Raw genomic sequence first — 25,141 nt, forward strand, 5'->3', positions numbered from 1 at the left:
AACAGTTGTTCCTTTTGATAAAATGCAAATGAGCTGGGCTGGTTTTTTTTTTTTTTTTTTTTTTTTTTTTTTTATCAACGAGTACCCCCTTCCAGCCAATCCCCCCCTTTTCCCTTACTGCCACAGTGGGCCCTCACAGCTGGGGGCTGAACGCTGTCGAGCAGCCTGTGTCGGCGTGGTCCTTGCTGCACTGGGCCACGGTAGCCCCTTGGATACAGAAGATTCGCCCACTCAGCGTAAATGTGGGGGGAAATTAGACTTCTTCCATAATACTCTGCCGGCTTTGTGAAGCGGCCACTTTGTGAACATGAGGTCGCGCGCTCCCCAACACTTATGTGTGCCTGCCCGAGCTTGAATGTCACAGTTGCATCCCTGCTGCCCAGCTGACATGAATGAAAACAATAAGGTTAACAATGATATCTAGCTCTGTATTTCCAGACTGTGTAATGATGCTCTGCTGTGTGTTTTGTAGCCAGATCAATCTGTGGAAGAGATTGGACCATTTGAACCACAGAGGATGACGGGTATTTTTGGTGCACTTGTCTTTAATGACAGGGCAGTGGAGTGGGTGGAGGGGGAATAAAATGGGTAAATTTAGCACACTGTTAGGACTACTATGGCTCACAGAGGCGGTTAGGCCTATATACCTCCTGAGAAACAACTACTTCCTTTTTTCTATAAATGAAACAGTACAGTGCAAAGTTATTCCAGCAGCTCCACAGGCAAAGATTGTTAGTAACATTTAACTTTTGTTAGCACCAGCAAATAGAGTGGCTATTTATAGTGACACAACTCTTATCCTTCTTCATTATGTCTTTCAAAAGAGGGGGAAAACAGGTGTTTGTATCCTGAGCTTCCAAAGATATCACTTCATCTTACAGAGTGCACAGTCAGATCACATTAGCTTCAGCTCTCAGAAGTTCCTGCGTGACAACATAGGGAGAGCCTGGTCATCCTCATCCTTCTAGAACTGTAAACTCTTGTATGGGTTTTAGAACAAAGAGGAACCTTTCAGACAATAAAAAATGCTGCTTGTGATCAAAATTAAAATTCATCATCATGAAAATATCTTATTGTTTTTGACATTGTTTTTTATTGTCACTAATTTTACCCATCTGCACATCTTTAAATAAAGATGCTAATTTGCATATGGAAAAAGTAAAGTGTACTCACATCTCCAGCAGCCAGCAGGGCACCATTCGCCTCGGCCATGTTCATGTAGTTGTTGTTGTTCTGGAACTGCAAATGAAGACAACAAAACAACAATAAGCCCACCAGTGTCCAGAAAACATGCAGTGTAACCCAAGATGCCCCCCCCCCCCTCATAACAGACACCTGTCACTCAAACAGATTGTCACACTTCGACTCTGAAAGTTTGCACACCGAGTTAACCCCTTCTTCGGCGCGCACAAGCGCATTCTGCCACTCTGCCATTATTGTGACATGACGAGAGGCACGCGAGGGGCCCAGGCCAATTCAAACCAGGGTAATGAAAATCTGGTCGGGCTATTCAGCTCTTATGGGATGGCAATTAAGGATACGTTTGCATCACAAAGCCAAGTATCACCAAGCAGTGGCAGGTTATTAACTTCAAATAACCTATGGGAGAGAAGTGATACGGAGGGGAAATAAGGAGGTGGCGGGTGTTTTTAATATGGGTGGAGTACATTTTGGGTCAGTGGGAGCTGGGTTCAACAATTTATTTGGCTGACATGTTTTTTTTGCATTTAACCAAGCTTATGGGGGATCTGATTTGAGCATTAAAGAGTTTTGGATTTAGCCTGTTTCACTGAGTATTCTGCTCTGATATTTACATGTTAATATCAGATAAATAACTGTGTGAAACCAAGTCAACAGTGGTGGATTTGTGTGCCACACTGTAAAGACACATCAGTGTTTAAGGCAGCTGATAAGCTATTAAAACCCTGTACTTTGGTAAGAAATAACATGTTTTCACAACATCGCCCCGCCCCTCCCAACCCACACACAGCCTGCTGGCAAAATGGCAGCCACTTCCTTTCTTTGGAGACACAACCACACTGACAGGTAGGAACAATGGGACATAGAATGAAGAATTATGGGCTAGCAGCTGGGCCCAGGAGCACAATGCACCTCTGTGTGAGTGAGGAGAGCAAAAACCCAGCCTACACAGCTCAGAGGGGAAAGAATCACTGCGCGTTTGCGTCTTCATGAGGTTCCTCTGAGAACACTCTACCTATTTTCAACAAAGCTCTGCAGTAATCTCTTTTGTGTGTTTATTACAAAGTCACTCTCTTAAAACACCATGAGTGACTAAAAACTCCAATAGACGGGGGAAGAGAGAGACAGAGGGAGGGGGGGGAAAAAGGCTTCTTATCAGAGCAGAAACTAAACAATAGTGGAAACAAATTAAGATCAGAGTGAACTGAGAAGTGCATTAATATATTTTCTTGCCCTTTGTGTCTTTTTCTATTCTCCTTTTCTTCTGAGTGGTTAGTATGCGAATGTAATTACCGAAAGAACTGCTGCTAATCAACTGCGAATGGTATCCATTAATTAGTCTATGCCCTGGAGAGAGAGTGGGGAGTCAGCAGCAATGTTAACAGTGTTACGCACCAATGAGAATGGGGAGCCACAAGCTCTGCTAGCAGTTGCTGAAGCAGGTGGTTTGAGCTGTCGAGGCCTCCAGTGCCGTCTTACCTGGAGCTGCCCCACTAAACTATATCTGACTGGAGCGCTGGGGGTTTTACATGTTTGCACCAATGCGCAGACAAATGTAGAAAGACACACAGACTCGCGGGCCTCAGAGTGAGAAACAACTGTCAATTGCGAGCGCTCCTTTGTTTTCCCAGCTGTGTGTAACTTCAAGACATGACACGGCTGGGTTACGTCAGCCACTCGGCTGGTAATTAACCTTATGCTGAGCTTATCTTGGAAGTGTTACTCCGTCCCCCCTTCTTCTTTTAGATAATAAATTGAAGTCTCAGAGATATCCCTCTCTATTCAAGCACTAGGAACATTGCTCTGATTGTGGGGCGAGATAGGGCTTGGTGCAGGGCTGTCTCCGTTTCTTCTGTCCCTGCGTCTCTCTAGTGACGGTCGCAGAATTTCAGGAAATCCCACACAAATAACATACATCTGAAATCTATCCGTGACTTTTAATATAGATATTTGGATAAATTCATGCCTGTTGCCTCGAAAGAAAACAAGCTGTGAAAGCTTCCTGTAAGTGGAGACGCCTTTGACTCTTTGCAAACTTATTCCTGGCATTAACAGTCACACATTTTAAACTGAATTACTTGCCATGTTACACATCACTGGGTAATGCAGATGACAACTTCACAAGCATACAAGTGTTTGCAAATCAGAAAGTGATGTCTTATTAAAACAAACATCACACTGAGAGGTATGGCTGAATTGCATTCTGCAAGTACGGACATTGATCCAAAGCACATTTGCTACATTAGAGAAAACAGAATCAACTTAAGTCCAAGTGCCAATTAGTGGTGTGAAAAGCTGTCTCTGTGAGTCATGTTTTATTGTGTTTCCAGGGCCCTTTAAGAGCAGTTCTGAGTCGCTGCGGCTCCTCAGAGAACTGTGACTAACATCCCAAGAAATGTCCCTAGCCACTGGTATCAATCTTTACCATTAAAAGCTGTACCACGTCGGGCCGTAGGCCTCGGTGGACGACCAGTGCAGAGAGTGGAGATTGTTATTGTTATTCCCTTGTTATTTCTTAAAGGGGGAAGTAGGGGGGTGAGGGGTGTAGAGGGGGGGGGGGGGTTGCATCCGGTGCTCATGTTTGCGGCAGTGCCGATTGAGTCAAATGCCAGATGAAATTAAGTGTGATTGGAGGGACCACACAGCTGACGGTAAGGGACGGCGCTAAAATGGGTCAGCGCAGACAATGAAGGCTCTGTAATTAAAATGATGTGACGAGGTAGACGAGAGCTGCCATGTGAGGGGCCAAACAACTGTGTGCATGTCCACATGCGGGGGCATTTTAGAAATAGACATGAATGAAAAGTTAAAGAACTTGATTTTTGCAAGTTAAATGTTCCTGGAATACAAAATACTGGCCTTTAATGTCTAGTACGCCACTACAGTCAAGGTCCAGGCACTGATGTTTCATGCATTCAAAAAAGAGCTGCATCTCACTTCTTCCTATTTCCAGATAAAATGTACTTCGCGTGCTTTGCCTCTTCCGGCAGAGGGGAACCATGGGGAAGCCATAGAAAGTGGTGCTCTAAAATAGCTGTGAGGCTTTTATTAACAGAGTGAATTCTCGGTTAAAGGTGCTCTGTAATATGAGCCGCACCAAGAGCCAGACATGGCTACACGGCAGAGCAAACGCTGGGCACTCTGTGTTTTTATTTCTCCTTCTGCACCAGCAGCACATTTCTTCAATAACTGTTTAACAGCAGAGAATTAAGAGCTTACATGCACCCTGATCCTGACGTGAAAAGACTCCACTGTCTGCATGATCGCAGGCAGACAGAAAAACCAAGCAGCCTCGCAGTGAATGGGATGAATATGAATGTCTAGGGTTTTTATGTAAATGGCGTTTTCTTTTTAATCACAATAATACTTTAGAGATGTTCATTATCAGACCGGACAGTTCTAATCACAATTTAAACGGCACATATTTTGTATTTTTCTGAGTAAAGCCGGTGTAATTTTGATGCGTGTTTTTTTTGCCTTCACCTTTTAAATCCCAGCGCAGGAATATTTGTACGAAAGAATGTCCAGTGGGAAATAAGGTGTTTTACAGCTCTTACAGCAAACAAAATTATTTCAACCTCAGGGCGAACACAATATCGCACCAACATGACCCCATCTCACCCCCAATATGATGGAGTAACCACACAGATCCTATCAGTAAACATGAACTGGACAGACCGAGATCCACAGAATACACGCCTGAAGAGCCTCTGATAGCACAGCTGCCATCCCTGCATGCATACAAATGGAAAAACATGCACTGGCCCATTATCTGAACATCAAATACTGCTTTGTCAATGGAGAATAAATGATAAAACATGACTGGGAAAATACAGGATGACATGTTTTTTTTTCTTTCTTAACCATTGAAAAAAATAAAAAGAATAAATGCTTTCTTTCAATCTGCATTTTCAAATCGACTTCAGTTGAAAGGTTTTGCATTACAATCAAAAAGTCACAATATCTGTGCTGTCTGTCAGCAGGTAACCAAATTGGACACATTCTTGCTCCCCACTGAAAACCACCAAACTAATTCAATCAAGAGCCCAGGCTTTTCCAGAAACAAATCAACTGCTGACAAGCGATTTTACAGTTCAGCTTGAGCTCGGTAATCACAGCCTAGCATGTGTTCTCTGGAACATGACACTTGCGCTAATATGTTCTCCAGTGGTCTCCATAAAAGACTGCGAAAACACCACAGTTAAAACTCAACCTCCAATCCTGAGAAAGCCGCTGTAATTTGCTCTGTATTATTTTATGTAATTTCCTTTAGAGCTCGGCCGAGCGCCAGGTTTGAGCCTCTCATTGAGTGAAGGGGACAGGGGACTCAAAAGAGCAGCACCGTTTCCTTTTCTTGCCGTCTCAGTCGGGCTGTGCCGTTGCCTCTGGGAAAGTTATCTTCCCGTTCCCTCCTCACCAAATACATGCTCATTTATAACCCAATTCAGCATAAACACTCTGCAGCTGCCTTTCTGGTGATCACAGGGCTTATTCACGCCCAGCAGCCTGCTGCACATGCAGCGTGAGGCTGACATATATAGATATATTTCCTCCTATGTGTGCAGAAGTCAATTTGTAAAGCAACTCCACAACACAGCATGTCCACACAGTCGGCTGGCAAGCTCTGTTCTGATCTGCGAGCACAATCGATCAGTAATTCAGTTTAAAGCTAAAATCATTACTCCCCCAGCCCAGCACTGTTTTCCACCATTAAGGCTGCTAGTCCTCAACTACACAAGGTAGCACTGAGGGGAAGTTCATTGTAAGCATCTCACTCTTCCTTCGCCTCTCAGCGGCAGCGTGAGAAAAAGTCTTGTGTGGGATCTGAATCAAGCTGATGACAGTGTTGTTCAGGCTGTGTGGTGATTATCTCCCGTCTCAAACCACACAGACCACTCAGCCCTCGACCAGTGTCATCACAGCTTGCTTTACTATAGTAAACATGGACCTGAAGGAATACTTTAAACCCTTGCAGAGATACCACGACTCCCACAAAACCACTGGTCACAGGGAATCATTTTAACAGTGCTCTACCTTTATTTAAGGTTTGACTGGAGATTGTTAAACATGCGAATCGACACCTTTAACTTTTTAAATGTCATCACATAAGCCTCTAAAATAGAGCAAAACATGACAGACGGGGTTGTCATGAGCAAGCCCAAAAGCAGAGCCTCTATTCTTCAAATTACTCTACATGGTACAGGAACATTATAATTCCATCAAGGCACATGAAAGTAAGTTTGCATATCCAACCAAAATGACAAGCTTAACTATCAAAATAAAGGAAAAACTTACCAACGATTTCACAGCTCAGCAAATATGTATTATGTTTTTTCAAACTTCCCAGTCATTATGGCGGTGTTGAAAGACAGTAAAAGGCAAAGTATAGTTTGTGCGTTCAGCATATTCCTCGGGGCTAAATTTATATTCAGCACAGACACGGTGTTCAAGAGTGATAACATGGAGACACAAACAGACCAGGGTGAAACAGCATTTGTAAGATCTTTATGTTGCTTTTAAAGTATGTGCGAATGAGATTAGTTGTGTTGACTGCATCAGTTTGTACATTAGTTTGGAAAGAGAAGAGCTGTCAATCATGGAAAGGTAAACTTCTGGCACACACTTCTTTTTTTTCTTATATCAACACATTTAACCACATCAGTGCTAAACCACTGAGCTTGTTACGATGACTGAAAGGCACAATACCAGTGATTTCAGGGCTCTTATGTTGAAATTTAATGACAGTTCTCCCAATTTGAAAGCACCATATAACAGGACTAAGAGTCTATGGCCATACTAATGGTTCTGTGAGGGTGTATTCAGGCACAGAGCTGCTTTGAACTAAGTGCGAATGTCAGTATCCTAAAATGCTTATGATAAAACCACATGCTGACATTTAGCAGGTAATAATGTACCATACTAAAAGGAAATGTACTATTTGCCATCTCAGTTTAGTGTTTCATAGAGGTGGGGACATGTCTTGATACTAATGCAGACATGTAACATTCTTCATTGATGCAGTGATCAATAATAATCATATATTCAAAATTGTAGCGCAGTGTTTCCCATTCACACAGTAGTCTTTACTTGTGAAGCCTGCAAGTAGATAAAATGTGTGGAATTTCGGACTAACTCATTTTTGGTCACGCACGCACGCACACGAGTTGTTAGCACTGCAGTAACTGAGCGGGGGTGCTCAGTGTTCTCTGTGGAGCCACTGAGCTAGCATCTAATGATAGCCTACATGTGAGTGTTTAGGGAACATCAGTAAATTGCAGCCTCTACCTGTAGTCTGCACACAGTGAGTTTGGGGATCATCTGTACATTGTAGTATCTACCAATCGTTTGCACGAGGCGTTTAGGGGAAATCTGTAAATTGTACCGTTTGCCAAAAGCATGCACATGAGGAGTTAAGGAGACATCTGTGAATTGGAGTGTCTCGCCACAGAAAATAACCTGGGTTACACTGAGATTCATCGTGAAATTGAATCATTGACAAGCAGATGAATCGAAAGCAAATCAAATCTCGAGGTCAGTTAACATTCACACCTCGTGTGTTAGCATGCTACCAGTAATGCGCACTTAACAGAGAGAAGCTGATGAAGCTGAACCTCAGAAATTCTATTAGTTTTGCTGGCATTTTGTCATAAACCAAATTGGGATGCATCCATAGGGCACCATGAATGTTAGGTATAAAGTTCAACAGCAATTCATTCAACAGCTGTTCAGCTATTTAAGTCGGGACCAAAAGGGATGACTGACTAACCAACAGACGGACATTGCCAACACAATAATCCAACTCTTATTTGGAATTGTCCTTAGTTTAAACATCAAGACATAAAAGAATGAAGTCTCCTATAGTATTCAGTTCTATGTGTTAATGTTGGTTTTAAGAGTAAACACAGTGACTGCAGTTGCACATTATCACCCTAATTTTGTAGCACAGCCACAGCCAATGGCATCATGTTACACAATGGAGCTAAAAGACACTGAGGCTCACCATAGCTACTGTTTTTCTCTGAGGCCAAAGAGTTGCAAATGCTGCCAAAACAAAGATGGTCTCGGCATTTGTCATAATGGACCAATAGCCTGAGCCCAGCAGTCTCAATACTCTGCAGGTCAACATCCAACATCCCGTTTCTTTCCCTAGCTGTTGAGTCTGCTCTGTACTCTCAAGAGCAAATCCTAAAAGAAAGCGCAAGCTAAATGGGGTTCCATCTTTGATCTGTCGGGGTGTGAAGCCATTGGCCCGCAGCCACAAAGGAGCTTAGTCGATGGAGAGGGCCTCAGAAACATGGTGTAGCTTTCTCACAATGGCTGCTGTTGCATGGACATGCAGCTCTTGAGGAAGCAACATGAGAAAGGCTTGGCTTGCTGGCACTGTTTTGCTTTTACTGTGAAGCCATGTCTCAAGGCTGTTTACTCTCAGCAGCTTTGATGCAACTCCAATTCAAGATGGTATCAGAGGTGTGGATTTTAACCAACGCTTCCTCTGCTCTGCTTGCCATTCTTCTGCAGAGCAGAAGGCTACTGTTGGGTTAAGGCAGCTAACAGCTAGAAATCACATGATTAAATGTCACACAGGAGAAGAACGGCTCTCTGCCACTGGAAACAGGTTTGTTTTTGGTGGCACTAATGATGATGGTTGTGCTACTTCTCTCGGTTTGTCAGATGGCTATGAGCCGTGGGACTTGGATTCACATAAAGCTCTATTGAAAGCTGCTTGGAGTGGAGTCTTCTCTTATTGCTTAAGTGGGACAGATGCATTTTTCTATTCCCTGTGTGCCGTTATTGTCTAATACACTCATTATAAGTAGCTTTGGGAATGTGCGCAGACAAGAGCTTTTAGTGATGGACTCCAAACAAACCTCTATGTCCTATCTAGTAATGTCTGAAAAAGAACATATTTAATTGTGTGAATAAAAACAATAAATTATACATTTATAGTGCAGATAAAAGAAGCCTTAAAAGAGCTGTTGTTCTCCTGTACAAGCCCGAAGCATTGAGAGCATTAAGATACTCAATCCTGTAAAAGGCCATACTGCATATTTTTTGTGAATAATGTTGCCAAGATATCCACTTGGTTTAACTGTATGGGATGCTCATAAACATTAAAAATGTTTCTTTGAAAAAAAATGTTTACAAAAAGCCCTTTAAAGTATATAACCAATTGAATCTCATTTGCAGCTATGTGTGCAGCCAGCTGGTTGTTTAGTCTTAGTTTCTTCATCTGTTCCAGTTACTTTCTCATCAAAATTCTTGAGCACAGTAACAGATTTTTTTGAAATCCTCCTGCGTGTATTGTGACAATACTTTCCAAGTTAGTGTGCAACCTGTGTCATTTCTGTTATTCTTACCGGAATACCACAGTAAGCACAAACCAGGCAGTTGTTCAATCTCTATAAATCTGAAAAGCACAAACTGCTGAGCGGTGACTCATATATCAGTCTATTATATACTACAGGGCTGACTGTATTAAACAAATGGCTCGGCCTGCAGCTGGAAAAGAGAGGCAATATAGAGAGAGCAGAGGTTATTGTCTAATTTAAATCTTGGCTGCTTTCCCAGAACTGTACCACATTCCAATTTGTGGCTGTGTTGCTTGGCGCTACTGACAGAGGTCCGGCTGCAAATACTCTTGGGCTTGTCTCCAGAAATGTGTCTCCAAACTGACAATCAACAAGTTGGCAGAGATTAACGGAATGACGGGGGCAAATTAGGTGAAATAATGAAAATGCGCAGATATAGATGTTTTTGCTTTGTGCTGTTTGTGCACTTTTGTGTGTGTGTGTGTGTGTGTTTTTTTTTTTTCTTCTGCTTGTGTTGCAATAATGTATCTATAATTATTAAGACTTGATGTGCATCAACACAGGCTCATAAAGAAAACCAGTGCAGTGATTCTGTAATGTCTTTGAGTTCCATAATGAAATAGCAGCTGGAAAAGACATCTGCGAACACATAGTAGTTACAGTATGGTTGAGTGAGCTCTTAGTAGCAATTAGCTGTTTCAAGCATTTTCTCCTTGGCATACTATTGTCCGTTCATCTGCTAGATTGACAGCACACCAGGACATCATTAGCAAACCTGACAGCTGTTGAGACGCAGACATTGTTTTTCTGGTGACAGCCACCATCAGGCTAAGTGCTTCACTAGTGTTTTTAACAGTATTTAAACTCAAAATGTCACTTTAACATTTCCTACTTCAAAAGCAGTGTGAGATTAAGATACCAGCTTTGAATAATTACAAACACTAAGCTTCCATTTTGATTCCATATCATTGCGCTGACATTTAAAGAGCTTCGGAACAAAGAGACATTACACATCTTTTAGTCATAATGCAAAAATGATTCCTTTCCTCTGTGGGAAAACAACAGGTTGGAGATCAGAGCAGCTGCAAAACCTGGAGGTCTGCTGTGTGTGGAAGCAGCACTTTTACAAGAGAACAGGGTAAGTTAGCAAAGTGTTCACACAAGGTAAAAACCTCTATGCAAAGATCTTTTTTTGTTTGATGACACTTGTCAGTGTGTGGCCAATCAAATTGGACAATCCAGACCGATTTTCCCTAATGATAGTATGAGGCAAACAAGTGAACATCCATTTGTCACACAAATCTTATACTTGCATGCACAATATATACACACTGCAGTTAAAGAAAACACACACAGGAGTGTACAAGCAAATAGCCCTGAATCTGTTCTTTTTGATCATGTAAAGTAACCGTACACATTGAATTTATACAAACCCTATTTACAGCTCTATTGATTTGCTCCTTTGACCACAGCTCCCTTGGAGCACTTTTATCCCATTTCTCCAGTGCAGGCGGCTAAAAAAAAAAAAGGGGGTCACTGACATTTTCTGTATTTGAGCCTTAACCTCTATTTTAGAACCATGCTGCGAGTTTCTCCACTAAAATAAAGCAGAGCAGGGCACAGTCGGCTCTGCACTCGCACCTTCCTGTGCACATGTTCTCCCATCACTCTTCATTTGTCTTCATTAGGCTTGTTTGACCCTCTGCTGCAGTTCTCTGCAAGTATATACAGTATATAGTATACAAAGAGTGTATACTGAGTGTGTCTCAGTGTGTGAGATATCTTGAGGCATCTTGTTCTTTATAGGAAGAGGTGGTGAGCAACTAAATGTATAATTCAACAACCAAAGCTTTTACAGGCCAAAATACATGGAAAAGGGTTTCTGACAGGTGTATTCAGTCAACAAACCCTGAAAGATAAAGGTCACTGATCCAATTAGTATATATCCAATCAATATATTAAACAAGAGTAATGAGAAAAAGGAGTGATTTCAACAGGGGGCGCCATACTGTAAAACACTGGCTGCAGCTTTAAGTCGGCGTGAGGAACAAAATTCCCACTGTCAACTTGTCATCGGCTAATTTACCTGGAGCCAGAGGGGGAGATTCACTGGACACATAGGGAGAGTTAATCTCTTCATTCATCTTCGCTAAAGAGATCGACCCAATTAGCTCGCCACATTGACTGACAGCCCTTGTGTTTGCTTTTCTCCCTCGACTTTCCCCCTGCTCCTTAAATCAAGAATTTATGCAGGCTCCAACTGAAGGCCTCTAAAATTATTTGAGAGTACAGTACAACAGTGAAATAATCAAGATGTCTTTATTCAAATCTGTCGAGTCTGAAATATTCACCACTGCAATTTGCTGTGACTGATTAGCCAATGGAAGGGTTGCTTGGGGATAGCTCTCCAGAGCTCTGTAATTGAGCGGATTTGACTTTGGAGAGTTTTCTTTTCTGCTGATAGCTACACACGTTCCCTTTTTAATGTTCTTTGCCTTTTTTTAGCCTCTCCTAAGAGCCAGTGCACATCACAATTATGATGCTTGCAGAAACAGCAGTATGTAGGACAGTTTATATTCTAATTGGAGCCCCTAGAAAATGTGATTCCACATCGTGTTTCATCTGATCATTGCCCACTGTATCAGTGGCTGTAGCCCAGAGACCAGTCAGTGCAGAGATGTCAGATCTGGAAACTCAAAGATCAGGGACACCAATAGCCCTCAGGACTGCCACTGTGGTCATCCCACAATACACACAACATAGAGAAGGTTGATGCAAATGTCTATGCGCCACTACAAATTTTGTATTACAGGATATGAAGTCTTAGAAAATGCTTTACCAGCACTTTGCACTACTACTTCATGAATGTCATCATTTGGCACCTTTTAGATGATTTGCTGGGGAGGATTCTGTCTTTAAAAAGAGATAGTTTGCCAACCAAAACAACTAATTATCCTAAAAGCTCCTTTATTTTTGCACTTGCAGCCATATGGGGTCTTAATTTAGAGAGAGCCTATGTAATAACTGGAATAAGAAATAACACATTCTCCTTCTTACCACTGAACTCACAAGTAATTAAATGCATCATTGCACAATTTAATCCACTCAGGGTTTTTCTGCTGAAACAGCTTTGCTTTGTCTGGTATGACCAGATGTTGTGGATGTTAATGTTAGCTAATATTAGCAACATTTAAGATAGATACTATTGTTTAATTTGCATTTCTAAATTCTCTGACTTTATAGTGCATTTTACCATCATGTTGTAATTGTCAGAGTTGCCACTGTAGCTAAAGGTAAGAGAAGCTAGCATCTCTGATGAAACTAAATACTACTTTCCTTTCACACTCACGTATGTACTTACTCAGGTATGCATTGATACAGCAGGTGATGATGACCTGTGACAGTTTGACAGATGTAAGGTTGTATACTGCAGCTGCCTTGGGGGATTGCAAAGCTTATAAAATGGATGATAAACAGTGCACTGAAAGGGTAAGCCATCAAATAATGTCTAATAATGAGCTGTTTCATTCTAATCCTGTATGGGTAATTATGAGATTAATATGTCAATCCTGGTTTTGGCAGGTTCTGCAGCCAGGCTATATTTACAACAATCTTTGTGCCACAATGCACTGAAAACAGCTTTCTTCTTTCACTTTAAATCTCATTTATTCTGTATGGGGGAAGAAAAAAAAAAAAAGCTGTTATTCTTTTCCAAAACACACCACTAATGCTCTGGGGTATGATTTGTCATTGTTATTCAGTGCTCGCTCACCTACACTTAAAACATGATCCTTCTGGATTTTAATTAAGCACCAAGGTACCTCCCAGGGGGTTCTGGCTTGGCAAAGGAAACTACTTTGATTTATGTACTACTTTGTTGTTCCTCCTTGAAGCTTGCCCGTTATGAGAGACTGTGGTGATGAATGAAAGAGCTGGGCAATTATTCTTATTCGTTAATTAGTTCCTGTTGGGGATGTTTTCAGGGAAGAAAAAAAAATTAACACCCTCCAAAAGTGAAGCTGAACATGAAGCTGTCCCGTTACATGTCAACAATGTCAACAACTATGTCAGGAGTGGGTACACTGGGTATCCGAATATAAACAGGCTGCGTGTTCATCCATGTTCAGCTAAATTTGGTGGAAATTCACAGCTAAATCACCTAAAGCTGATAGGAATTTGCCTCTGTGTGTCAAGCATGCCAGCAGGATAATGCAGCAATTTACATGCGTCCCCCTCTGCCCACCCCACCCACGCAGCACAAAAATAGCACAGATCAGCAAAAATACTTATTTGTACGACACCATGGAAATGCTATCTCAATAGCAGCAGTATTCAAACATAATTTACTGGCTGTTAAATCAGTAATTAACAGCAAACACCGTAGCAGCTTCAGAGAATTTCATTATTTCAAGCAGAAGTGTACATATAATTTATTAATATGCCTCTCAAACTTCTGAGTATGACGTTAAGACATGTTTAAGTATATAAGATAGATATGATTTGATATGGTTATTTGTATTAATGTACAGAAAAATATTGGTACTGTGCAGTGATTCATAAGAAAAAAAAAACAGAACAATAATTCCCTGTAGTTAGAAGAAGGCCATCACATTTCAGATGATTCCAGGCAGCCTCCATATGTTCTATAGCATCCCAAATGTATATACTTGTCAGTTAATGCAAAAATATTGTAGTTATTAGTAATGGTATTGCGTGGATCGCAGCCAGTTTTCGATACGTACTGGCAAGAGTACAATCCAGACTACCCAGGTGTACAATATGCAGCTGTTTTCATAACTGGCCCTGCAATAATAGATGACAAGTACACACAAGTGGTGTAATATTGTTAAGACAATTACTGTTACTTTAGTCAGTTTATACAACATATTATATTCATAGATTGTGTGGATCCAGCAGCTGAAGTTTCACTTTTTTAGTCATTTAAGTGTGTCAGCTGATTGCAATGTAAAAGGTGATGTACAATCGCTCTCTAGGCCACATATCCACATTCACAAATCAAAGCTGAAGACACGTCTGATGAAGAGATTTGAAAGTGTAGATGGTGAGCCACCTCGGTGACACAAGAAGAGGAAGACCTTGTGTGAGCTCCGCTCTCTTGGATGAATATCACAAGCTAATGGAGTCTCAAAACTACAGGGGTGCTGTGGGATCACTACGATTAGCTTGTGGAACTGTTGAAGGTCACCACTGCTGAGCTGAGCAGCTACAAGCCTTCATAAAACCATGCAGCGTATCATTATTTTCAAAGTGTTTCATTATGGATGGTTAACCTTGGCTAACTCCAACCTAACACTTTAATCAGCTGCCTGTAATGCCTTTGAAACAGTGTAATCATTCAGTTTCTCTTCTTGTTTATCAGCAGGAGAGAACAAAAATGTAGTGAAGCTTATTTTTGGAAAAAAAAAAAAAAAAAAAACCTTTTCCCAAGCTTTTGCAGGTATTTGAAAAGTTACACTACGACTCAGAAGCTCCAAAGATGAGAAACTAGATCAGTTTCCTTGGAAGGAATGGTCATTTTGAAAGAAAAGGCTGTGCAGGGAGGGAAACCCTGCCAATGTGGAGGCCTCAGACCTTGATCTTGTTTCTACTTCTGCCATCCCACACTATGACCACATGCAAGAGTTCAGTAAACAAGGACATGCTGAGAATGAGTCTCGACTTCAACTCTGGAAAATATCAGAAGTCGGCTCAAGAATTTCACGCACCCCATTCATAATCCCGGTCGAGGTTTCAGGGACTGGACCTCTAGTTTGTGGCAGAAGCTCTTTACTGAGGCCGGGTCCATTGTTCCTTTTGATTGTGTAACTGAATAAAAACTAGATGGATTCATGAATATTGCATGATTTACATCAGATGGAAAATCTCTCTCAAGACTTCTCAAAACAATGATATTTCAGTAACATGGTCAGAGCTGAGCTCCTTCAAATGAAGACAGTTGATAGGCAATTATAGTTAAAAACATAATGTAAGAGAGATGAGTCAACAAGAGTATTTGAAAAAAAGTATAACATCTTTCTTTGTCTTCCAGTCCTGACAACTAAAGCATGATTAACATCTTTATGGTTGTGCTAGGCAACCATAAAAAGCTCTTGGTTGAGGGTTAAGAAAAGATTATGATCTTAGATCAATATTGAAAAAGTTCAGCGTATCGAGTCTTATGGTTCAGGTCAGGTTTGCTCAGGCTGAGCAAACACAAAAGTTCACAGTGAGAAAATCTAAAGATTGTTGTAAAAAATGAGCAAAAAAAAAGAGAGAGTGGAAGTGAATTAATATGGAAGAGACATTCAAGTGCAAACATATCCTTCTGAGAACAGCTGTTCTGTTGCCCTCTGGGACTCAACAGTCAAATAAGACAATCCTGCAACAGTGCTCTATATTCTGATCTTGACATCATTCAACTGAACAATTATGTCAAAAAAACAGAGCACTCATGTCAGAGAATCCTTATCAGTCTGCAGCACATATATAAAAGACCCATTCAAACAGTTGCAGGGTGAGATGGTAGTTCTCTGATTGTGGGAGACTATAAAAGCCTGTTTAGGGGGTGAAGTAGGTTTATAGGCTGCAGTATTCTTGCTATGGTTGTTACAGTAACATTATCCAACTGCCACTGACTTTATGTTTGAGAAGGAGCCGTTGGCAATCACTGACAAATAATCACAGAAACAGGAGGCAAATCAGTGATCAAGGCTGTTTGTTTTACTTGTAAGCTGCAAATACATGTTTTTTTTTTTTTTTTTCTGAAAAGATGTTTCAAAGGTGGCGCTTGCATGTTTTGCTGCTTCAGTTAAGTCTTACTTGAACCCTGCGGCAGTTTGTGCCAACATGCCATCTATTTGACCGTTCAAATAAAGGTTTTATTTACCCGCATTATTTAAGCTCTTTGTCCAACGGGTTGGAGGAATATTTGCACACCTGCTACTATTGTCAGTGCTTTTAGTGCAACCTGGTAACATGCTGCATTATGGGAATGTGTGATGAAGGAGGGGGGGCAGGAGCTTTAATCACACTGTGGAACATGTCATACTGCACACCTGCAGCCCAAACTCCTCTAATGAGAAAGAGATTCACACTGAACCTGATACACAAATAAGTGTCAGTACAGTGAGTAATATTTATCCGAGTAGGCTGCTTTAGTTTGAATGGTCACAGCTAAATTGGAGTACAGAGAGAAATCCTGCACCCACGCCGTAATTATTTTCTGGTTGACAAAACTCTTATGCATTTTGGGAATAATATCTCCATTTTAAAAATGTGGTATTCTGCAGTTATCCCAACCGGACGTTTACTTAGAAGTACATATCAAAAACAGCTGGAGGAAAGAAGCCCAATATAAAGACAGAAGCAATGAATTCGACTGGTTCTGGATAGAAAATATGAACCAAAACTGTGTGTGATGGAGGACATCCGTCAGTAGCTTGTGCTCCTTGGAAAGAGCCAAGAGTTTAAGTCAAGCAAGTCAAGTTAAAAGGAATCCAGCAGAATGTTTTGATGCAGTCTGTGAGCCCATTAAGAGAATTGGACATTAGATCTATGAAACATGGAATGGCTGCCTCTCTGGAAAGCTTTAAAAAAATGAATGTGTCTTAACAGTGAGGCTAACCACTAAAGAGACACAACACTTATTGAATCAGCCAACCAGAAGTGATTGACTGGTCCTTTTGAAAACTGCTTAATTCACAGTAAAAGCTGTTTTCTGGGGCACAGGGGGAGTTCTCCCCTCTCCTTTTAATAAGTCAGCAAGGTTCATGCTGTCAAAGATGTAGTGAGCCAAAACCAGAATAAAACACTTGATCATGGAGGAAAAATATCTCCTGTGGAGTCTCTGCTTTGATTCAAATGGGCACAGTACTCGCAAAAATAGACATTCAAAATGGCCTCTGGACGTTAATGTTTACTTCGGACCTCACAAGATAAATTAACCGAGACGGCAGTTTTACTATTTCTCATGTCAGTGTTAGCAAAACTCTGGTAAACCAAGTGCTGCTGGTCCTTGAGTTAAGTAGAATCTCAGTCTTATCTTCACATCATCAACTCCTAAAACTAAACCTCAGCCGCCTCGCTGACATGGACGATGTCATCTTTTCTTCCTTTATAGGGAGCTGCAGATAAGGTTAACAGCTGTCTGGTAGTTGAGTTCAGTGTCTGGGTGCATCTATGACCCGTGGATGTTTTTGGAGTGGGATCAGTTTTTTTGTGAATCTCCTCACAAAAATCACTTTTCTTTAAATATGTTAGTGTTTTATCACACAACTTTTAAAATTAAAGGGCACGTGGATAGCTCTGCATGTTTTATTAAATTCAGTTGTATCATGTGTGATTCGACTAATTAATGATGCATCAACTATTTACATATTTTGGAGGGGGAAAAAAAAAAAAAGGAAAGCAATTTTTATCTGAGCAACATATTGTTCCATACTACACATCTGAACTCTCCAGTTTGAGTCTTATGATTCATGGGACAATGAAATAACCAAATAACTTTTGGAGCACTTAAATTAGTTTGAAGGGTGAAGCAGTGATAAAATGTGTCTAAATGTGACTCCATTGTACATCCATCCTCTTCGCACGGCTGCAAGATGTTTTTGAAACACTCATGCAGCTACACATAGTCCAGAAAGAGAAAGTTGTTTTAGTTCAGTAGGGAGGAACAGTGCCAGGGTTAAAACATAACATTATGTGCATATGGTTCACATAACATGTAAGCATGGATTCTTGTACTGGTTTACCCTGGGGCCCTTATTTGTCACTGGCCATGAGATCACATGCTCAGACCACATCAGTCCACTGAGATAGTCTTTTTCTACTGCCATGTCAGAGGGACACGTGGGGCCCTCTGGGTCCTCAACCCACCAGTTGGGAAACAACTTCAGAGTGTGAGGTCTGCCTAAATGAACCGCGCTGAGCAATGCATGGGGAGATGTAATGAAGTGGATTTATGAGCAGTGATGGCAGGATTACAGAGGGTCTTTACGAGTGCTGATCTGGGTAATGGTGTATGTCTGTCTAAGATTTCAGGGCCTTTGTCACATCCACCTCGTAAACAAAGCAGACAACCTGGTCTTGTGTTTCCCACAGCTTCACACTGTTGGTTCAGATCAACAGATTATTGTGGTATAACAAGTTGAAATGAACTGAAACAAATTCAGGGGGACCTGCTAGGTGTGTGTGTGTGTGTGTGTGTGTGTGTGTGTGTGTGTGTGTGTGTGTGTGTGTGTGTGTGTGTGTGTGTGTGTGTGTGTGTGTGTGTGTGTGTGTGTGTGTGTGTGTGTGTGTGTGTGTGTGCGTACGTGTGTGCCATATGTCAACATCTCAACATGATCAACAAAGTACAGAGAGTGACAGCTGTGATAATGTGCTGCTACACAAATCAGAAACCATCAGCCTCATGGTTTGATAAGAGGCTGTTAGACCTCTTGTTTAGGCCTCCTCCTCTCTTACATATGTCTCTGTTACTGCTGCATCTTTGTAGGATCATGGCAACCATCATCGATATTGTTCAGAAGAAACACCGAGCAGGAAGCACAGCGCTGTGTGTTCACAAAATGTGAACATCTGCTCTATGTAGACATACGTGTAGTGTGGTCTGTCACACAGAGCACTCATTCTTAGAGGCAGGAACTCCAAGTACAGTGTGTCTCCGAGCGGGCGGACTAAAAATAACACTGTAGTCTCAGTGGGAAAATTAGGTGTTTAATAAATCTGCTGAACTACATCTCCTGACAAGCTACAATTAAAAGACTCAGCCATACACATCAGCTATTCACTTCGAGGACATTTACACATTTAACATACACCTTGGAGTCATATCCATCAACTGTTGAGTTTGACAAAGCAGACAGCCTGTAAGGTTACACCCCCGCACACTGCACTACCGCACACACGCACATTTAAAGTTGTGTTTGGATATGTTTAGAATGTGTGTGATGAAATGGCACCAGCTGTGTACACTGGAGAGATGCACAAGGCCCCCTGGTTGAAAGGAGTGTTAACCCCTTCCCTCCCGATGAAGCAGAAAAAAAACAACAGAGACAAAAGAAGCCTGGCACATTATGGTTTGGACACAATACGAACTTATTGCCTGAGGGTTGGCTGCTGTGAAAGTACAGTAATTCACTTCAACCCTTCAATCTTTGCTGCTTTTGCTTTGCTTACATATGTATATGTTAGTAGGACGCCAGTGAACCAGAAGAAGGCTTCTGTCTTAATGTTAGCACATTTTACAGACTCAATAAAATCCTCTGACAATTGCAGCTACTTCATCATGTGAAGTCTTGTGTAACGTTTTGCTTTTACAGCACAGTCAGTCTTTTATAACAGAGATGAGTTGATCACTAAATAGAAAGGAACTGGTAAACAAACTCTCCCTACATTTAGTTGAAAGGCAAAACAAGTAGAACATGTGCAGTAAAAGAGGGTGTGTCATCAAAATCATTTCTCAGAAAAGACTATTATTATGTAGCACCTAAAGTTGTCAGCCCTGGTTGATTTGGTGATGCTTGTGGTAATTGGTGTGGTTTAAAACTCCAGCAAATGCAGATTGAGAAGCTACTCTATCAAATGAGCAACTGCTCCATCCGTTTACGGTGTAGCCAACCAAACTAGTGAACATGTTTCAAAGAAAAAGTTAGTCAATAACAATTACACACCGACGTTGGTTAACTCGTTAACGTAATCCTGTAATGAAAAACATGCTCAAATGTCCATCGTTTTATCTTGTAGACACTTTGTTGATGTATGTTTTTAATCTAGCGGGGAACTCCAATACAGCTAATAAGACTACAACATAGAAAGGGAATTACTGACTGCAGGCAAAATACTGACTTGTATGTTTCTATATAACACCACACATCAACAATAACAGTCCTGCAGGACCATTACATCTACAATTATAATATAAATCCTAAATTAATCGATATGTTTATCTATAAACTCCTGCAATGCTGGCATTGAAATACTGTAATGTAGGACTGGCTGATATGGACAAAGTCAAACATCACAGTATTTTTGGACCTATCATATCAATATCATGATGATATTGTAGGGATGACTATAAGTACTTTAACTAAATATTTAAGCAATGGACATGTTTTTATAAATAAACATCGGTAAGGTGAATATAATAAATGTTGGTAAAGGCAAATGATAGAAAAGTTAGAACAGTCGTATGTTCAGAAAAGGACATCACTTCACTGTAATGGAGCCTCAACTATGCCATATCAACACATTAGATAAAGAAATCTAAGACGAAATTGTATGTATGGTAGTCTAATGTATGATTAATTCCGAACTACAAAGAGCTATGACGTCTCAGTGGTGCTGGAATTACTTTTGCAAATAAACCTTCAGTGTTAGCACCAGTGCAGGTGAAGAGTTTGTATTAACATCTGTTGGTGATTTCTTGGCGCCTGGAGGTAATGAAAGCCCACACTAAATGGATACTGTATCTGAAACATTATTAAACCTTGAGGGGGAAAAAAAAGACCAGATGGCCATAAATATGGGAATAACACTGGGTTTCTTTCATGAAGCCATTAAAGTCGATCACATTTGACTTTTACAAATACCAAAACCAGTCAAAGCCCACCAGCTTCTTGTCTTTGGTTGAGGCGTGCATTGACTGAGAGGCCTGCCCAGAAAAAAAAAACATGTTAGCGTCAAATGTCTTGCATCACTGGCATCTCTAAAAATAAGAAATTAAGACAAAACAGAACCATGCTTAAAAATATACTTGTAAGCTCGTTCATCCATTTAAAGTTTTCCAAACTTTAAGAGGCAGTTTTTATATATTTTACTGATTACAACCAGGTGTTCTCAGCAGAAGCCGAAGAGCCGGGGAAACTAAGAGTCATTATCAGATAAATTGAAAACAACGCAACCTGAAGTAACAACCAATCAGTAAAAGTAGGAGCCTTGGTGGGTATGCCCTTGAGCATAGCTGATCCGTGTTCAACCTCAAGTCTAGGTAGTTTAAGAGAAATGGACCCTGCTGTGACAGCCATATCACCCACCCACACGCTCTGCCGTTAATGCTTCAAACTCAGAAATAAACCTTCACTGCATTTCGAGTTTTGACAAACTGCGTTTCATTCTACCAGATTACAAGGAAGGGTTTTTCTTCCTAAACAAGATTTTATGGGCATTATTCCGCTGTGTGAAGTTGTGGCGTGTTTCTCTTCAGCACCTCTTTCTCCTTCATCGCTTTGCCAAAAAAACAGGCAGCTTCATTAGTAATGACGGCAGCACCTAATTAAGTTTGTGCCACTCGTTGGGATTTTTCTGTAAATTTAAAACAATCTGTGATGTTTCAAAGTGCCGCTGGGCCCCTCTGTCTCTGTTGTCATTAAAATTGAACATTTCCTGCGCCAGCGTTTTGAGAGGGGATTTCAAATCAAAACGGAGAATCTAGTGAACGTTTTGCTGTTTGCAAAAGGTGCTGTGACAGCTTATAAATAGATTAAAGAAGCAATGCTTCAGTTCTGGGTGACTTGTAAGCATGCCACATCTTTTGGATGACTAACCGCCCTGCATTGTGCTACCTTTCAGCGATCTGATTCAAATAAATTGGAGGCTTATTTGAAAGATGTATGCAAAAAGGCCTATTTGTTCACCGTGGAAGGGCATTGTAATTAGCATGAAATACATGCTTTGTACTCGCTCTTTCTCTCTCTCTCCCTCCATCTCTCTCCCCAACATAACTGGTAGAGATACTGGATAAGCACCTTCTCACCACCCTCCCTCTCGCTCCCTGCCTCCTTTTGCATTGTGGCCAATTACTGTTACAGATGGAAAATTTCACTTGACCTGGGGAATTTATGAGCAGGAATAAAATCGCGTTTTAACTCTTACACCAATTCAAAGCAATGTAGTTAAAGTTTCTTAAGGCTGATGAAGACATGATGAAATTGGGCACATATGACAACTTGGCCAAATGACAAAGAGCTGATGAAACAGTGAGACAAACCTGGTAACTGTTTTGAGCAGCATCAGATTGCAAACGGAGCTGCACTATAGGGCTGAATAATTTGGGGGGAGGGGAGGAGTGTGTGTGTGTGTGTGTGTGTGTGTGTGTGTGTGTGTGTGTGCGTGCACACGTGTGTGTGCGTGCACACGTGTGTGTTTGTGTGAATAGGGGTGGGGGACGTAGGAGGTACCATTGATTAGACTTGATAAAAGGCAGCAGTTATGTGATTTCTGTCTGTCACAATGATGCTCCCTCTTGCTGGGGTACATGCGAGTCAAGCTGCTGATGGATCACAGGCCCAGCAGTTCAAGTGTTACATCACACACACACACAACACAAACTGTTTTACATAAGCCCTGCCTTCCATTGAAGAGCAAATAAACTTGTCACACCTCAGATATGTTCCCATTCTCAACTCAGACACAGCGGTGCTTGCATACAGATGTATGGAAGGGACTTTAACAACTTGTAAACAAGGTAGAAAAAGCAGCTATGTAACCAGGCATCGAGTGGGTAAAACTGTGTTATAACTGATGCCATGTGTAAGATGAGTTCACAGCACAGCGCTGACAATGATTGCATTCATACTGATCAGATAAATAGTAAAGCTGTGTCTCTTTGTGTGTGCATGTTTTTCCAATTAAGAGATGTTGAGAATTGATAAATCAGAGAGTTCATTTTAAGCACTGTCTGCAAAAGCTATCAACAGCATGTGTTTAAGCTCGTTAAATAAAGTTGAATAGCCTGTAATTAACCAAAGGGCTGACATCCATTTCTCCAACATGCTACTTAAAGTGCATCATTAAGAGGAGCAGTTCGTTTGACACTTGATACACAGGATCTTATGTTCATCACATTCTAACTGGGTGCTGATGCAATGATCCACCGCTGATGTTGAGGAACATGAAACCGTAAAGGCAACAGCGCCCAGGACTGTGGATCACATCACTCTGGCGAGAGTTTGGCAGTGCAACGAGGCAGGTCTTAGCTGGACAAAAAAGTAACACTGTGCCACTACACTTGTCCTGTACTCCCATTTCCAGTACTAATGCACAACAACAAAGTTTGCGGTAAAAAAAAAAAAAAAAAAAAAAAAGGGGGGGGGGGTATTAATTAAGCAATCTCTTACAGGAGAGCTAAGATTGAAGGAGGGAGGATGGAGAGAAGGAAGGCAGTTCAAATTACATGAACTTAATTTAGGGCAGAGTTTCACTCATCGGAGGTTAAATCAGCCCCGGTGCATTCATGGTTGCAGCAACAACGTGGTCACCACAAGACAAAACAAGAATAGCGTAGAGCACAAAACAAAAGGCGAGGAGGGTGTTCTCACCTTATTGAAGTTGTAGTAGCCCAAACAGTGGGCAAAATCCAGGTTTGGTGGATCTCCCGGAATAGAATTCCCACCAGCAGTCGGATAAAATCTTACATCCATGGTGAGAGGGAGCCGCGCAGCTGTAGCTGTAGCCTGCTTCTGCACGGAGCTCAATGGGTTTCTGCCGTTTACAATCCAAGCGCACGGAGACGGAGAAAAGACGGGCAGCGAAAGTGACCCGGAGCTTTGTCGGGCTAGACGAGATAACACGGTAGAGAGAGAGAGAGAGAGAGAGAGAGAGAGAGGGTGGGGGTGGGTGGGGGGGGGGCAGGTAAAAGTTTGTGATATTCCTCCTCTACACCTGGTTCAGCAGCTTCATTTCTGAGGAAGCCCACATGAAGGTTGGACTGAGCCCAGGAAGCTGTCCCTCAAGAGGAGCAGACGCGGTGTGCCCATGCATTTACACACAGCTGCTGCTGTAGTATACAAAGAAGCCACGAGATCGGCGACTGAGCGTGGGGTCCACCTTCTCGTCCTCCCGCTGCACGCGCAGGGACAACAAAAACAAAAACAAACAAACAAAAAAAAACTGGAATAAAGTGGCGAATATAACCGCAAAGTAAAAAAAAAAAGAAAAAAAAAAGTCCGCACGTCAAAACAGGACGCGTATCCTCCGCTCGTTGTCTCTCTGAAGTGTATTTCTCCAACTTAGAAAACTAGTTGGTGAAGCAGTTTTTGAGGAAGCGGTAGCTTAGCCGGCCGCCCGAGCCCATCTGCTAAACGCAACGTTTGTAAAAACAAGCAGAACACCAACTCCACAGATGGTGCATTAGTGTGCGTGATGTAGTACACTGAGTAGCCCCGCTCAGCTCTCGGCTCTGCCTGTCCTTAGTGATGAACAAGGCAAAATGTGTGAACAAGCCAGCCACTCCCCAAACACACTAAGCCACTCCCATGAAAACACTGCATTTAAATCCATGTGACATCTTGGCATAAGATAATTAATCACAATTAGGGGTCTTTTTTTTTTTTTTTTTTTTTTTGCATGTCTATGTGAAGTTTATTGTTTTAACCCACATTCAATTTTTATGTCCTTTCAAACTGTGACTGATTTATTTAGTTAATTGTCACAGCCAAACATAACTTTTTATCATGTTTTAACCTACATCACTAAAGCTAATGCTGACAGGTAGCAGCTGCCTTTTTCTTCTTTTTTTTTTTTAAATCCAGCAGCTTTTTAATTTGTTTATTGTTCTGCTTGTTTTTGCATGTCTTCTGCAATTTTTTTGTGTAGAATAAAAGGCACCCCAACTCAAGGCTCAGGAAACAAGCTGG

General features: G+C 41.4%; 1 protein-coding gene across 1 annotated transcript in view; it reads right to left on the minus strand.

The window, feature by feature from the left end:
• tox3 (TOX high mobility group box family member 3) overlaps positions 1–24,669 on the minus strand; it is a 40,560-nt gene extending 15,891 nt beyond the window's left edge. The window contains exons 1-2 of the mRNA XM_069690403.1: positions 23,825–24,669; positions 1,174–1,239 (exon numbers count right to left, since the gene is read on the minus strand). Of these exons, the coding sequence (XP_069546504.1) occupies positions 1,174–1,239; positions 23,825–23,926 (168 nt within the window). The 5' untranslated portion in view covers positions 23,927–24,669. The remainder of the gene's footprint in view (positions 1–1,173; positions 1,240–23,824) is intronic.
• Between the last annotated feature and the right edge of the window lie 472 nt (positions 24,670–25,141).

The sequence above is a fragment of the Brachyistius frenatus genome, unplaced genomic scaffold (assembly GCF_029030835.1).
Source record: "Brachyistius frenatus isolate BFR_SWC_R1_liver_20210118 unplaced genomic scaffold, ASM2903083v1 Contig_9, whole genome shotgun sequence".
NCBI classification, from domain to species: Eukaryota; Metazoa; Chordata; class Actinopteri; family Embiotocidae; genus Brachyistius; species Brachyistius frenatus.